At 47.2% G+C, this 17,017-nt stretch overlaps 1 protein-coding gene across 1 annotated transcript; it reads left to right on the top strand.

Moving 5' to 3' along the window:
• Nucleotides 1-8,673: 8,673 nt before the first annotated feature.
• On the top strand, nucleotides 8,674-12,266 carry LOC149356765 (MIF4G domain-containing protein B-like). The gene is made up of 3 exons (XM_089576429.1): nucleotides 8,674-8,748; nucleotides 10,035-10,301; nucleotides 11,967-12,266. Exons 1-3 carry the CDS (start codon nucleotides 8,674-8,676, stop codon nucleotides 12,264-12,266), a joined length of 642 nt encoding a protein of 213 aa, XP_089432555.1.
• The last annotated feature ends 4,751 nt before the right edge of the window (nucleotides 12,267-17,017 follow it).

Raw genomic sequence — 17,017 nt, forward strand, 5'->3', positions numbered from 1 at the left:
TCCAAATAAAGGACAGACATTCTTTTACCGAGGCATAGCAGTCAGACCAGACTTATGGAATGCCCACATTGAAAACGTCGGCTAAAAGCTATTAAATCTCTGTCTTACCTTAGGCGCCCCGAGCAGCTCCCGATGTAAAGTGCCTCCGACCGAAAACACTTGTTGGACCGATAATTGAATAAGCCAAAGTAGTATGGGATCCCTGAAACGCAACCAATTATAACAAACTTGGTTGCATACAGCGACTTCCTTTTAGGTTTCTCTAATAAATACCGCCTCATCCATTCTTCAAGCGAACTCTCTAAAGAAGCTGAACTACCGATGCTAGAAACTAGAACCTGGTATAAAAGACTGAACACCCTTTATCTCATTATCGGCAAGTTTTTCAAAGTAAAAAATCACAAATTTCAAATGAAAACCACTGGAACATCAAGACATCGTCATAGTAAGTTTATGCTATTGCCGCCCATACAGAATCAAAGTTTAAAGGTTAACTACTTTCCGCGAAGCTGCTAAGATTGGAATTCTCTTCAAGATCCTTTAGCTTAGATGAGTTTGAGGATGGCACTAGCTCAGGGAGGTAGGATTACTTTGGGGTTATTGAAGCGAGCTGTTGTCCTAGTTTCTCGAGTGATCCGCTTTGTTTAGTATATTTGTGTGTTTATAGCGTGTTTGTTATTAGCTTTTGTATATACGTATGCTTTTCAACCCGCGTCTGTTCTTGCGCTACTAAGTTTACTCTTCTCCTTTGAATGTTTTCGTTTCAACTTCACTTGAGGCCTCTGGATGGGGCTGACAGTACCAGTAAATTAAATCAAGTTTCCCAGTCCATGTGGGAAGAGTCAACCGCACTTTCGTTTTCTTTAGTCGTCGATAAACTGCGTCTGATTTCTAATTACTATTTTCTTTTTCTCAATTACTCTTCGCTTAGTGCACCCCTCAGCTGTTGTCATGGACTTGGGGGATAGACGTTGTTTTGCCGCAGCAGCCTGCTCAACATTTCTCTATTTTGAGATGGTCGCTTAGTTCGTCTGCAGTCAACACCCGCCTCCATCCACGCTTTGTTGTCTCGCCTGATGTAGACGCGAACGATTCAACTTTGGCTGAAGACGGGTCCATAGGCCGCGCACTTCAGTGGCACGGCTGCAGCTCAAGAGGTCGTGACAGTGGGCATCGTATTTGCCAGGGTTTCCCGCAGAACCCAATGCCACTGTGTGTATGGGCCAAATCAAGTCTGGGGGGACGGTGACCACCTTATAGTGCAGGTGACGAAGGGGTGCAGCCGCTCCCATCTTGAGCGCAGTTTACTTTGTTATCCACAGGGAGAACGACGAGAGCATCCGAAGCTGTTTCCATTCATCGCGGAAGTCTCCACCTAACCCTGCCTTCTGACGCGCTGCAGATCCAGGTGGGGTGATGATGTCATTCGTGGGCCACGTTTCTGCCACACCTTTTTGCCAGGGCTTTCTAATGACAGCGGGATTTTTGAACCGCGAACCAAGCAGTGATGGCGCAATAAAGATGTCTGTATATACATAGGTTGCATCGACGTCATAACGGCCTCTCCAAGTTCATAAAAGCCTACAAAAGCCTAAGTGTTTTCCGATTCCGCTCATCCCCAAGAAAATACTTTTCTATGGAAAGGCAGAGGCGACACAGGAAAAGAGAGACGGTCTTTTGTCCCCGCGCTGTTGGGTGGGGTTTGTTCATTGTTCCGGCTAGGGGTGTTGATCTGTGAACGGCAGCGTATGGAGAAGTTGGAGAGCGGGTAAGGAGTCGCTAGTGTTCAATGGGCCACTACCCAAGGAATGGACAAAGGGCCGTTTTCTGCATAGGCTAAAATCGCAGGCATAAAGGCTGCAACTAATAAAGAAGGGTATTTAATCCGGAAAAGAAAGGCGGCGGGGGAGCCCTGGTCCCATGCAAAACCATTGTAAGAGAGTAAGCGTACTGTTTTTGCCCATCGCATGTGGAAATGGTAGTTTGCAACAAGTAGAGCTCGAGTAAAAGGCGAATGCCTTGCCAAAAAGGCGAATTTGCGCCGTGAGAAAACACCGGCGACGAGCTATCGCTGTCCCAACGTGTATCACACTTTCAGCGACTTTGTTGGTTGGTTTATGGGGTTTAAAGTCCCAAAGCGACTAATGATATGAGAGACGCCTCAGCGACATTGATACCAGTGTGCTGTTTGTTAATTTTTAGAGCTTGCGACAATATTGCTGAGACAGCCCTGCGGATCTAGAAGCAAAAACAAACACTGAATTAGAAAAAAATTTCAAGCTGGTTTTTTCCAACAAACTAACAATTAATTCAAGAAAAACCAAATGTATAGTATTTACCTCAAGAGGAAAAGTCATTAATAACATCCGAATTAACATTTTATTAATGACCACTCACTTGAACAAACACATTCATTTAAGTATCTTGTATCCATTCTAGATGAACATCTTCACTGCAAAAATCAGATTAACGCCGTTTGTTCGAAGTTGGCTTCTGGCTTTTATGCCTTATTATAGGCCCGCGATTGTTTATTTTGCACTTATTAATAGTGATTTAACATACTGTGTAGAATCATGGGGTCTGACATAAAACACTTACCTTGATGCTATCCGGCGATTGCAAAAACGGGCTATCCAATTTATAACACAATGCAAGTATACCGAGCCAAGTAAACCACTTTTCCAGTTATATAATATCCTTCCTTTTGACCTTTTGCGCTCTTTAAAGATAGCGGTGTGTGTAAACAACATAGTAAAATATAATCAACCTTTGAATGCCTCCCTGTTTCGCTCTTCTTCTCGACTCACAAGAAACCTTACACATAGTAACTTTAATCTGCCACCAAATAATAACATCTGCTGCGAAATATTGGTGCAGTTTTCTGAAGCCAAGGTTTGGAATGCTTTATCTCCAGAAATAAAACAGGCCCATGAAACAAATAGAGCATTAGGAACATAATTTATGAGCCTTATTTGACATATGCGACAGTCGTTTTCGGTTTCTGTCTGTAGTACCATGTTTTTCATGACAGATTTTTATTCATTCTGCTGTAAAATGCACATTATTTTATTTCTTCCTCGTTGTATGATGTATTTTGGTCTTTCGCTATGTTTTTGTGCTTTTCATTTTACACAAGTGCTGTGTCATTGCCATCATGTATTTTGTTTCTGAGCCCCACACTAGCCTCTGGCTATGAATACAGTCAGTGTTTTGATAATTTGTATGGCAAGAGTAGAAATAAAGTGAATGAATGAATGAATGAATGACCTTCCGTGATCAAGAATCGCGGGATGTTACGCAATTACCGCGGTGTAGAGGTAGAAGGACAAGTTTCGTTGTTACGATGTCTTCTAAAGGGTCTTCTTGAGTCTAAAGCTAACCTTTTTGCGCTCTATTGTGACAGAAGGGAGGCATGAAACTTTTGTGCATAAAACCTACGAACAGGTTGCTCGTAACGCGAAGGCTTCAAGAACGCAGGCGTTGCCGCAACGTACCCTTCGCTCTGATCGGCTTCAAGTTGTTATGACAGATACAACTACATCAAACATGGAAAGCCGTATTTTGCATTCCCGACCCTATGTCCTGCAGGATATGGTCTATAGAATTACGTTATCACGCGGAAAATGCTACGTCCGCCAAATTAGCCGCTGTATCAATATTCGTCTCCTGACTCTTGCAGCGGCCCTGGACACTTGGTGGCACATTGTGAACGTTGTGAACGAGATAACAAAGGCTGTACCCATTTTTTGAGCAGACGTGTAATGTTTGTAAATACGGAAGCAAATATACTGGAAGCCTTTCTTATGCGCGTGGAAAGGCATTCGTGCGTGAGTAAGCCAGATGTTTATCTGTCTTCAAAGGCACTGAGGTTCTTGTATCCGGAGGCGCCATCGCTCTAGCACTTTGACCTCTGACACTTTTAAGGCGGAAGCCTTTAATGCCTCATCGTAGTAAGCAGGAGTTGTCGACAGAAATGTCACGCTTTTCAATTGGTCAAAATGCTCGTGACGTCACAGTGCGCGAATTTCAAATGGGGCCAATATTGTGACGAAGACGAAGCTGGCAGTGGCGCGGGACGGAGCGTCCGCGCTAGGCCAGCGGCCATTAAACCATCTCATAGCCATCGTTCACCACGCCTCATTCTTCGGCTGGCCGCCGCGTAACATTTGGTGTGAGGTGCTGGGGTCCCTTCATCGCCATCCTGGTCCCGGAGCTTCGGTGTCCTGCGCCTGCCGTGGACGTCGGCCGTGAGTGCCTGGTCCGCGCCGCCCGGCCATGCCCCAGCCCGTCCGACCTGAACCGACCTCGCCGCTCACCCCAGCCCCGTCCCCCGCCCGGACCACAAGACACGACGACCCAAGACCCGACCGACCCGAGACCCCACCGACCCGAGACCCTACCGACCCAAGACCGAAGACCCACACGTGAAGACACCGCCCCCCTGCCCCTGCCGTCCGGTGCGTCCAAGGACCTCGGCCGTCAGCTCCTGGCACCCTCCGGCCCGGATGCTTCGTGGACCGGGACTCATTCTCTCATCTTTCTCATCGTGGTGGCCAGCACTACGCCATCTTCTACATATTGTTCGATCCTTCACTCAAGACCATCGCCATTTCGCCGTCTGTTCGTCACCGATCGGGACGATCGCTCGGAGGCCCCGGGTAGTGTGACGAAGACGAAGCTGGCAGTGGCGCGGGACGGAGCGTCCGCGCTAGGCCAGCGGCCATTAAACCATCTCATAGCCATCGTTCACCACGCCTCATTCTTCGGCTGGCCGCCGCGTAACAATATTACTTTGGCTAGTAACCATGCAACCAATTAAAGGTATCGTATAGTGATGCTCCAACTAAGTGGGACTGAGTTTAGCTAATTGCCTAATTAATCAATTAGCCTAATTAAATAGATGGGAATCAAGAGGTCAGAAGAAAGAGGAAAAGAAAAGAAAGACGTCGAAGCAAAAACCGCGTCCGCGGAAACAGAACGCTGTTGACAAAAGATAAGTGGCCGAAGCCGCGTTCGCTCCACCACCACCCACTTCCCCACCCAGTTCAACGTTGTTCGTTTCCACGTTTCTCGTTTCATATACTTTGTGTCGAACATCCTAGACAGTTCCAACATTTTCAGGTGAATGACAGAACACGATGGATAGACTTATAATAATGTAAATATCAAATAGCCTAATTAACCTTTCTAGTCAGACCACTTAAATCTATAAAACCGAGTACGAAATTGGTAGAGTTGGGGAATCGAACCAGGGTCTCCGGAGTGCGACACGAGCACGCTAGCCACTCCGCCATGCCAGCTGAATGGTTTGGAATGAACAATGGCGCGTCTAGCTAATACGGCGTCTTCGTTCACTCCCATCTTCCGCCCTTCCCTTACGGCGAGGTTCAGGTGTCCACCCAGATATGAGAGAGAGATACATTTCCTTTCCTCAAAAATAAATTTACCGTCCAGCAAGGCGTAGAGCCGAATGGGCGATGGCGTTCTGTGGACTCTCTGGCAGCGTTGCAAGACGCTGTCGCGTTCCACTCTTACAGGCGAAGTTTAACATCTTAACCACACATCAGTGACACAAGCAGACAGCCAATGGACGCGTCATTCGCTGGCAGCACTTGAATCATAATTCACAACCACATTCGGGGCAGAATGCTGTACTCGGGCTTTCGCCTTGCACCACTTTAGTCGCCAAAGTGTCTCCTAATTTTTTTGGCACCCGATCGTTTCGTATTAATACGTGGTTTTTCTGAGAACAAAATAAGCTGATGACTAGCGCTTGTGTTATCTTCTCTCCTTTCGTACCTGTCATCTAGCGCTGCTCTCTATGCTCTCTATCTAAAGACCGACCAGCCCCGCTTTCTGCCTAAAACACAGAAGCAATATGCATCGCTGAGACCACATTTCAGCACTGAACGTGAGTGAGATAAAACGCGCCTATTTCTACAGCATTTCGAGTCTTTCACGCTAAAAATAGCGATCGATGTGCCGAAATGTGCTTATTATCATGGCTATGGCAACCACGTCTGTAGAGCGCATTTCCACTCTAATGCGCAGCCCTCTTCGTTCCATGAGCACGGAAAAGATATGCGCGCGCAAAGTAACGTGTTTATTTCTTAAATGGCATCACGTATCCCACCCCGCCATCTAGTCCATACGAAAACCTCTGCTTCTTCACCAAGACGCTTGAGCGCCTGAATGGCTGTTTTTGGCTCACACCAGTTATGAACGCTTTAAATCATATAGAGCAAACGTGGTTATTTGGGAGAATCCTGGTACATTTTATGTGACATTCTTAGAAAATATACGAATAAGTGATAAACATAAATCAATTTAAGAATAAATCAAAACCTCGAACATTTCAATGAATTAAAAAAAAGAGCCTCTACCGCACCACAAACGCAAATTAATTCAAACGGTCAGTCAAAAAGATCAGAAACATGCAAGAAAAACACGATTACTTTCCTTGTTGAGGCGCCCATTTGCGCACTGCGATGCAGCCTGCAAATATAAGAGGAAAAAGAATTTAGACAGCTATCTTCGTGAGTTTTGAACCCGGAAGACTTCAAAAAAAAATTCTAGGAAGAGAAAGGACGAAACGCGCTAAAAAAAGAAGCCCAGAAGCGAAGCTCAAGGAGCTGAAAGACAAAATTTATTTTTTCTTTTGGGGGTGGGGGGTTATCCTTCCGGTGTCTGCATTTGATCTTCGTCTCTTTGGAACCCGGTGATGGCAGTTAGCATGCTTTGCCACTGACAAAGGGAAAAAACTAAAGCCGAGCAGATAAGAGGTCAGGGCTTCAGCCAGGAGGAGACAGTAGCAAGCAGAAGCAGGAACGAGGGAGAGAGTACGATGGTGCTTTTCACTGCTGCTTTCCCCTCTAACCCCCTGTTGATAAGCGTGACGTCGCTGCTTCTTCTCCAGGAAGCAACCTACCGAGAAACGACATCACATGTAAACCTTTGGTATGCTATCGCAGGGGATTAGCAAGTGCCTTTGTTAAAAACCGCAACGTCATTGAAATTCGCGGATGCCACTGGCTGCAGAGTCTCCATGGTGACTAATGAGGATGATTGCTCTGTAGGTTCCTGGGCTACTTAAGATCTCACATCTCTCAGACTGCGCCTGTATACCTCGTGATCGCAGTGGCTGTAGGTAGGCGTCCTCTGGATAGAAAGAACTAGCATCGCTCACCAGGACGCAGATCTGAAGACTAGGCTTCTCCGTTCTGCTCGGCACAGCTTCGGTGGCGGAGATTGACCAGGAAATCCAGTCCGTGACATCGCTCAGTGCGGAAACCCAGAAGCGCCACGACACGCCTGCAGCGGTGTTACCCGTGCCTGGACCCAACAAGGACAAGAGACATCTGGAAAAGATAGAAAGGACCATATCAAGTGGCACAACCAGGTATGTATGTACCTTTGTCCTTTGTGCGGCCGGGTTTCCACAGGAGTGATTGCGCTGTTTAGGCTTAGTTCAAGAAATGATGCGGTGCGTTTGAACTTGTAGCTTTGTACATACGTGCTGAATTGATCACTACGATAATCGAGTAATGAACAAGTGCTTGGTATCAGTCAGGTAGCCAATGTACCGACAAGGGGACCTGTATTTGTCGAGGCAAGGCGTTCATAATTGGGAGGGGTTCATTTGTTTCTTCAGTCTGAGGAGGAAGCCCCGGTGAGGTAGATGAGGGTGTCAAGTGCGGTGGGATTCGCACCGTGAATTAGAATTGTTTTTTCTCGGCAGGGTGACTTCTAGAGAGGATTAGACGCAATAATCTGCGCAACTGTGATTAAACATCGCCCCAGCTAGCAGAACGATATCACGTGGTGCTGATGATAAAGCGGCAAGGACGGGGAGCTGTGGCATGCTAGGTACAGGTTGGGTTAGATTAAAATTTCTGTGTGAAGCGTCTGACCAGCGCAGCAGGACGTGATGAGAATACAAAAAGAAACGGAGGAAGAGCTCTTAGGGTAGGGGCCCCTTCGTGTTTAGGGCCCCTAAAATGATGCATATAGGTACACAGAATAAGGTCAGTATAGCTAAGGATGAATTTAATAAACATGCGAAGGGGTAGGGAAGTATCAAAGAAACGGTAAAGCTGCTATTCGCATTCCAAGTTTGTGTCATGGTTGATGAAATCCATGTGCGCCTGGTCTTGGTGACGTATTTTAAGTGAGATTTTATGAGGATTCTTTAAGAGTTTTTTTTTCTTTCGTTCGGGTATGCTGAGGTGGATGCTAGCAAAACTCAACAGCTTAAACACCCTGGCAGCAATGCGGATCGTAGCACAATCTCCAGCACCGAAAATAAGCCAGAGGCGACGTGTGCCTACGTCAGCGGGGAAAGCAAATATCTACGAAAATTGTCGTTGAAGACCTTTCTTCGAGACCACGACGGCAGTTTTACAGACTAAACCATATTCAGTCAGCTGCCACAATATGGACACCTCAGTCTTCTCTGCAAAGGGCTTCACCCTAGAGTTAAAAGCAGCGAGGTTGATTTACTGACAGCATTGGGAAGGCATTGCAAGACATAACGCACACATCGGCTCTGACAGTCGTTTCTCAATGTCGTGCTTTGCTGCCTTATTCTAGGCTCCAACCGCAGTACTGCACTCGATGCCATTGGGGACGAAAGATTTGGGCACGCGCCCTCCGCTTCGGAAGCCCAAATGCGCCATGCGCGACAAGCAGAGACAGGTAGTACCTTCTCGCATCCGCAGTGCAAGGGCCTCATCAAGAAGGCGCTGCGAGGTGAGGAAACGTTCGTCCGCATTCCTCGAGCTAGAAGTGCAGTTCACCTCCCGCGAGCCCACACGAAGGCAACGTTTTGAATACTTAAACCTGGTCGTATAGCCTTAGAAGGTTGGGTTTAGGAGAGTGCTGCGAGTAGAAACGCTACCGCCAAGTTTACCTGGGGCTGAACATACTATAATGCTATCTGAAAACAACTTATCTCATAGAGCTGGAGGCCGGTTTCCAGGGGAGCGCGGAATTCCCGGGAGCTTGGCAAAGGCAGATGGGGTTCGGAGATCACGATATATGCTTTCGTGGACGGCTATAAGTGCCGCATTAGAAAATTAGAGGGCGATGCCTTTGTTGTGCTTAATCCATGGCATGTCTTCGCGACCGTGCCTAAAGCGTGGCTGCTAATGCGGTTGTGATTTCTGGGGGACAGCAGTTTATGTTGGCATGAGAGAGTGCACAAAATAGAGTTGTGTGTTGGTTGCGCTTGGTTACTTATACTGTTATTTGTACAAAGATCTGAACCCCCCCACCCATCAGCTGACGGAGCTGGTTTAGGCTCTGTACCAAAGAGCCACACAGGGAACTCAGAATACCAAGCCAGCTGTTCAACTCTTCCTCTTTCTCATCGCGGTGAGCCGGCATTTCTCTCGTGTTCATTGTACGTGTTATGTGATCGATGCAGTCTGCATTCTGGCCGACTTTGCTGCGCTGTCCTTTTAGCAGCGCATACCAAGGTGTAGTGCACGTGAGAATACGTCACTTTCAGCGGTGCCTACGTGATTCTCTTTACCCATGACGTTTGTATTTGGGGTTTTTGCCGTCCGTTTCTACGCATCTACGCCCCCGAAAAGCAAAATTCACGAAACTGCGGTTTCACCAGCAGGTTTCATAATTTCACTAGTGCTTTCTTCTGGTTACTTGGGTGTTACTTCTTTTGTCTAATTGACCTAATCTAGAAACAACTGCACCAAACAAACGCAGGCTCTATTAAGTGACGGTAAAGAAGATGAGGAAACCACTCGGGTACTGCACAAGTGGCGTTTCGTCGGCACCCGTTGCTCTCCGTAGTAAGCCTAGGACTCCTAAGCGAGATTTCCTCAATTAGTGTTTCAGTGCATGGTATCTGTTCATTTCGATATGCACGACTTGACACTGGCTTTCTGGTGTCCGCGCCTTTGTCATTGTTATGTGCAGTGGCCAGCATACTCAATGCGCTAAACGAAAGCCAGACTGCTGTTGGTAGTTGCCGATGATGCCAATTTTCTTTCTGCGCATTACCCTGGCGCCCGCAGCCGGACACCGGCGAGAAGTTTCTGGAAAATATTCTGAGCACCTGTGATAAGTGGTTCGACAAGCGGGACCAGCTGTTTCGGCCGCGGAACGAGCCAGAGCCCCGCCGTTGGACGGCTTTGGTGTCCTTCTTGGCTGAGCACCTGCTCGGACTTCGGCGTCGCAGCAGAGAAGGACACATGGCGAGCAGGACGCAGGTCCTGGCGCAGAGGATCTGCGACTGGTGTCACCGCATTCTGCAATCCCCTTCGCTGAACAGCGAGGAAGAAGTAAGGCTCTAATTGTGTATTTCTACGGCTTCTCAGAGTCATTATTAGCCAACTGTGTTCTCACTCAGGATACCTGAAACCAAGCAGTCAAAACTATCACTGCGCAGCGTAGGAATCAAGAAAGGCTTCAGGGTGTATAGAAAATCTGCAAGCAGGAATTGTGAGGAACCAACTGAACTCAAGGAAAAGCAGGCTGAAACACGGAAATAGGCGCTCAGAAATTAACATGACGGTCAGCAGTGATTTTCGGCCGGCGCATTGAGGGCTCAGTACGAGCGCAGTGCCGCCCTGCTCCCAAAATTCTACAAAACAAAGCGCCCAAATGGAATACAGGGCAGAAGCGACTGACAAAACAATGGCACGCGCATACATCCTGTGTGCCGCTCGTGTGGCTTCTTTGAAGACGTAACGCCCTAAATATCCCTCAAGACAATACCTTTACATGTTAGGGCTGGTATCACATTCAGGTTCCTCCTGCTGAAAACGGCAGCCCCAGCAATGTTTAGAATTCGCTTTCTCTTTTGGATTCTTACTGTAAACATCGGATAATGAATGGCGAATTTGTGAACGCAACGTTCCTCGCACGCATCTGGTGATGGAAAAATCGAACTCTCAGTAAGCGCTCATTAACGTACTCGGAAAATCGCATAATCCAGTGAGGTATTGCCGCGAATGTTTGTAGTGTTTGTTTGTTCATTCTGCAATGCCGGCGGCACGCCGCTTTATCGCTTTGTTTGTGCTGCGAGACGCGCCTAGATTTATCTGCTTTGATCGCAGCCAGGTGGAGCGGAATCTACGTTTTTCCAGAGTGCACTAGCAACTTTCCAACCTTTATCCAGATAGTTCGCTATCAGCTTCTGTCGTGTCCGGTCGCTGTGTTGAATGCAGCGAAAGACGCACACGGTACTTTAAGACTTCGTTTATTTAAAGCCGATGAGGGTGCGACCAGCGTCGACCGAGGCAGGAGCCGAACTGGCCGCCCGAAGAAAGGAGGGAGCGGAGAAGCGTCTCCACGGGAGGGAGTGGCTTCCCAAAACAGGAGGAGGATGCGGGGGCGCACCATGGGGGGGCATCTGGCGACAGCGTGCGACGAGGGGCAAGTGGTCGTTAGGAGGAGGATGCGAGTGGTCGTTAGGAGGAGGATGCGGGGGCGCACACACACAAAAGCAATAAGGGGACACAACAGCTTCAAATGGAGCACGGCCGAGAACGGCGGCCATTCTGTTCGACGACCGCCGAGTACGCTTGTTGCTTACGCCACCACCGAGTGATTGAGGTCTTTTGCGGGCGCAAGCCAGCCCAAATAAAGAGCTTCTTTTGAGAGTCTTCATTGCTGTCTTCCTGACGGCTGAACTACTGTCAGTACAACGTGACAGTATCAATGACAAGATAAACAGCACCCTCATGGGTCATTACTATTGATCATCTATAAGGAACGCAGCGACTAAGTTCTCCTGTGGGTATAAGTTCGTAGCTTTCCTGGCCGCTTTCTGCAAAACACCACAATCCCCTGTTAGTCACTGTGCTATATTTGCCGGATTTTGTTGTTACCCGAAATCATCCTGCTCTGCTGAGCTGGTCTTAGCAGTGAGGCGTCATGAGAAATCGTCCTCAATGTTGCCCTCCTGTGCTCAACACTAACCACTGCTATCGTCTTTCTCGCAGATGGACTGTTTGCGGTCGGTACTGAGGAGTACCGGCAAGGTGATCGAGCAATACGCTCCCCATCTAATGCAGGCATTGGTGCGGCGGATGCGGCAGGCGTTCGTTCAGCCCGGGCGGTCGGCCCACACGCGCAAACATTTGCTGGAACTGATCGAGCTGCGTGCCACCGGGTGGGAGTTTAACCCGGCACAGAAGCAGTACTATGAGCACACATCAAAAGATGTTGAAGCTGATTTGGAAAAAATTGTTCATGTGGCGGCAAGCCTGTTCAATTCGGGACCATTAAGCAGTTCTGAATGATGCGTTATTTCTAGCTGCACTTTTATTTCTTCAAAGTAAAAAGTATGTGGCAGTGCTGGAAATCTTGATTTTTTGGTGTTCGTAGCATCTTCAGCCTGATGCGATTTCGTGGTCAATAAAAGAATGGCCAATTCGATTGCTTTCAGTGCTGTGTTGTATCCTTCTATGTGGTAGCCTGTGCGGCACAAGAATCTGTAGTATATATTTTCGCATTTGTCACTTGTCTTAAATTTTCAGACACATTGAATAAATGGTCAAATATAATTGTTGAAAGCATGGAAATTTCGTTTCGACATTTTAAATCTCACTAAATTCATACTTGCGACAAGCTCTGTAGAAGTTTGGCTTCCTCGATAAACTTCTGTTGTTAGCGCCGTGTCTCTTCCCATCTCTTCCTGTGGCCTCGTCCCGTTGCGGTGTTGCACTAGAAATTATTCTGGCTTGCACCGGTATTTTGTGCCTTGCCCGAGACGAGTGTTTCTGTAGCCCTTTCGGGAAATGTTGAAAATAATAAAGCAGGAAAGAACTAAGGGCAACTAGATGGCGACTTTGTGAGAGAAAAATAAAGCACTAAAGCACGTGTGTCTTTCACTGGCGGTGTATTTTGCGCAGGTGAGTGTTTTACAAAAGCGGATTGAGGGAGCAGCAGAATTAATGACAGACTTTATTCTTCTTTTAGAATACCTTGCAGTACTCTGTCGGGCTTTACCGCTCTGCTATTTTTTCGGCTGTTCTCTCCAATTGCCTAAGCTGTGATTTCCGGATTTTATCTGGCAGTGCTCTTATGGGTAGTACCATAAATGTCGATTATGCGCATGTTGGACCAGCTGGATGTCTCTGGGCTGTCATTTCCGGGCTGCGTGCGGCGTCTGAAATGTTGGTGTTTGAAACCACTTGGAGCGCATCGTACCAGGGGTCGCATCCTATTACGGGAACAACCGAAAGAAAGGAGAAGCAAGGTAGAAGCATGATATGGTTAAAGCGCTGCCCTCAGCCTCCCCGGATCATTGCAAGGCGTAAGACGTACTTATGCGCACATAAGTCGTCTATAGCTCTGTTCTTAGGCACGTAATCAAGAAGAAACTTGCAGCAGTGGTATTGGGAATCATGCGCTCCAGAGTGGTGCAGTAAATGAAATGTTCGTCGAAAGGCGGTACATATAAGTGCCTGGATCGCGCCTCCTGGAGACTTTCTTGACCTCTAGTTCCATAGCGGTGTTGTGCTCGCCATTGGTCAAAAATGCTTTTCCCGCCTTCCACGGCTTCTGGAGTCCTGAATCAGGCAGAGTTCTTGCCATCTACAAAATTATTCTTCAAGCACGGAAGCTCTTGCACTATTTATGATTAGGGGGGTGGAGAGACCTGGAGTTTTTTGGTTATTAATCCATACCAGGCGAAAGGAAGTGGTTTTCAAAGCAAGGCCAACACGAACAGATCAGCTGATGATGATGAGAGCGGAATTTTCCTCATCGCCGTCACCGTAGGGAGAGGATGGTGTAAAGTGGGAATGCTGTGAGGGAGGGGTAGGTGCATCTTGTACTGGCATGATGGCCGCTAAAGCTGATTACGCGGTATTATGCATCACGTGATCAAGTCGCACGACAGCAATACAGAAAGGGGCACCGTAATAAAATCAGCTGGCGGTTTCGACGAACACCTCAGGTACACAACTCATCGGAGAGCGAAGGTATCGAAAAGCAAGTCGACATTTTCCACCGGAAACGTTTCCATCGTAAACTCTTAGGCTACGGCCAATTAGGATGCATTATTGAGATCTTTGCAGGAGTGAGCGGACCGAGATTTTCGTCCGGCTCCTCGGACATTGGGCAGAGATCGGGTGTGCTGCTCGCAAAGACGAAACAGTACTGGGCTGCTGAAGAACGTAAGATACCGAGGGACATAATGGAATAGCGTATCGTCCTCTCTGAATTACGACCGCGGGCTGCCATATGCCAAAGGAGTAAGCAACCTTTCTGCGTCACTTAAGAGCAGCGCACTTTATATAGTTTCTAAATGATTACCTTCTCTTTTTGTTCACCCTTCCTGTTGCATGTTGCAAAATGGCACTTGAAGTATCAAAAATAATTTTATCTTCGATACTATATTTCAATACACTTTCTGTATCTGTATCAGGTATCCCTTGGAAAAAATGAAGGTATCAGAGTGTCAGTATCGAAAATGCATTTATTAACTATCGCGTATTTTACATATACTCGACACTAAAAAAAAATTTAGAACCGAAAGCGAATAGCTCTACTGCAGGAGATAAAACAACCGTTGTTCTCGAGTAAAAAATATATATATAAAGGACGTCTGAAAGCGCGGGTTTTATCGCTCTTCATGTATCTTGTAGAAAAAGTTAGTTCATCACGTATGTTCGACTTTTTTATATATGTATCTCTCCTGCAAGTATGCCTTCACGGCGCCACTGGGAATGTAAATAAATAAAATCAATGAAACCGCAGGGCACCGCCAAGTTTTTTGTTATGTGTTTTCCTGACCCACAAAAAGCAACGGCCACGCCTTCTCCTGGCGCTCTCTTCTGGAGGGGCGTCTCCTCACACATTCCAGGCCACCTGCGTGGCAATGTGCTGTTTTTCTTGTTCCTTGCTTGGTCGGCTTCGAAAAGGATGCATGTTCGCCTGGAAGGGGGGACGGTTAAGCTCTCCTTCTTTTGCCGGAAAGTAGCTTCGCGCTGGAAGAAAGCTGGCTTTTAACGTCATTGCTTCTCTCTTTAACTAGAAGACAGTAACAAACCATCCAACTCTCTTTATTTTTGCGTGTATAATTGTCCATACAGCTGTACTGATGCAGCCGGAAAGCCGTGCCAAAATAAAAAAAAAAATTCGCTGTGAGTGCAGGTTGGAGCCGGTTCGTAGGAATCATCTCAAAAGCATTAATTTAAAAGCGCTGTTTTACTATCTTGTGAAAAAAAAATCTTGATCTGCACTGCCCTTTGTTTTACGTTGGTCGTTATGATGGGCTCCGCTATGAGCAAGGCAGCTCCGTGCACGATTCGTGCTTGTGGTGGTTCTCCAGCATTGCTATTGCACCCGGGTACTCACTCCTACACAGACATCTGGCGTCGCAGGTTGAAGTAGCGCGCCCGTAAAAATTCGCGCGTTTGTGCACAGATAAATGAACTGTACATGCGATAAAAAACTGTACATGCGATACATGCGATAAAAAAGCGATCCGCTAAAGAACGCGACTCGCCTCCTACATGACGTCATTCGTAAAGATTTTCGCTACGACCTCAAGTATCCCGAAAGTTAGTGAAAGCCCCGCTGTACTGAAAAGATAATCCCGCAATTGATTATCGCAATTGCGGGCGCGCAAATGTACTGTTTAAAAAATTGCGTTAACAGTTTCGATAGGCGGAAAGCCACACAGCAGCGCGAGCTGAAGTGCTTGTCCTGGCATAGCTGCCGTTTTCTGGGAGACAGTGCATTTATGTCTCTCTCGGTAAGCAGAATCATTCGCTTTCAATGTATGCGTAGGAGAAAACAGGAGTCAGAGCTTGTGAACCACTCCGATAGAGACCTGCCCTGGTGCCTCAGCGCAGATAAGACCCGTGTTGCTGATGGGAGAGTGTTGACTCGTCCGCTGTAGCTTTTTTAGTCCGCGAACGCTAATCTAATCCGACCGGTTCCAAGAGAAAAACCGTCCGTTGTCGGGCTGTCTGTTCGCTTAGCGCGAGCGCCCCCAACCGCGGTGCTGCGCACTCTTCATCGTCTTCTATGGAGCAAATATCTGTGGTAGACATTCTGCAAAGTTCTTTTTTCATGCTCTTTCGGAGTGATAGGTTTCAGTTCCTCTACGAACACCTCAGACATAATCCCCGTTTGGCCGTTTGCCATGGACATACGACGCCAGCGGAAGTCATAGCGTCCGTTTAAAAAAGCTCGATTGCAATTATAGAGGACTTAAGACGCATTGAGCTGTTGTGTGTTTTTTACCTGCCTATTTTGCTCTTTGGCAAGCTGCCCACCTGGCCATGCATTGCGGGCGACCCATCCACAAGCCACTACAGGCATGTGTATTATAACATGCTAACATTGCTGGTCACGAATTCAGTGATCTGAAAATAACCATCGCCGCCGCGGTGGCTCAGCGGTTATGGTGCTCGGATGCTGACCCAAAAGACGCGGGTTCAATCCCGGCCGCGGCGGCTGAATTTCTTTGGAGGAGAAATTCTAGAGGCCCATGTACTGTGCGATGTCAGTCCACGTTAAAGAACCCCAGACGGTCGAAATTTCCGGAGCCCTCCACTACGGCGTCTCTCATAGCCTGAATCGCTTTGGGGACGTTAAACCCCATAAACCAGACCGAAAATAACCATCATTAAATCAAACTTCTGCATGCATCATGAAAGAGATGTGCGATAGGCGCTCTGTAAATTCAAGACAGCTTCCTCGGGACTCGATGACATCCGTGGGAAACTCAGCTATCTACCTTAAAAATAAATTGATATTGAATCCTTAATTCAGTACGGAAAACATACTATTCCCGAGCCTTAGTCAAGAGTCTCAAGAGTGTAGCAACTCTAAAAAAGAATATCTATTGCTTTTTGGAAGTTTTTTTCACGCTCTTAATGATTTCTTTGCTCTTTACGGTTCTGTTTTTTTTTTCGTTTCTCTCCTTCAGACATCGTTTTCTATTCGTTATAATTTTGCAGAGTGAGCTACTTTGGCCACAGTCTCGCCGTTGCACGTGCTCTCTTGTCCGACCATATTGCGCATGCGCGAAGAA

Source organism: Amblyomma mixtum, chromosome 3, assembly GCF_055824585.1.
Source record: "Amblyomma mixtum isolate Tamu chromosome 3, ASM5582458v1, whole genome shotgun sequence".
Taxonomy (NCBI): Eukaryota; Metazoa; Arthropoda; class Arachnida; order Ixodida; family Ixodidae; genus Amblyomma; species Amblyomma mixtum.

Excerpts from the sequence above, each read along its gene's own strand:
- LOC149356765 (XM_089576429.1), top strand. The coding sequence starts at position 8,674 with ATGCGCGACAAGCAGAGACAGGTAGTACCTTCTCGCATCCGCAGTGCA. Across the intron at positions 8,749-10,034 it reads CATCAAGAAGGCGCTGCGAG|CCGGACACCGGCGAGAAGTT; the intron begins GTGAGGAAACGT and ends TGGCGCCCGCAG. Across the intron at positions 10,302-11,966 it reads CGCTGAACAGCGAGGAAGAA|ATGGACTGTTTGCGGTCGGT; the intron begins GTAAGGCTCTAA and ends TCTTTCTCGCAG.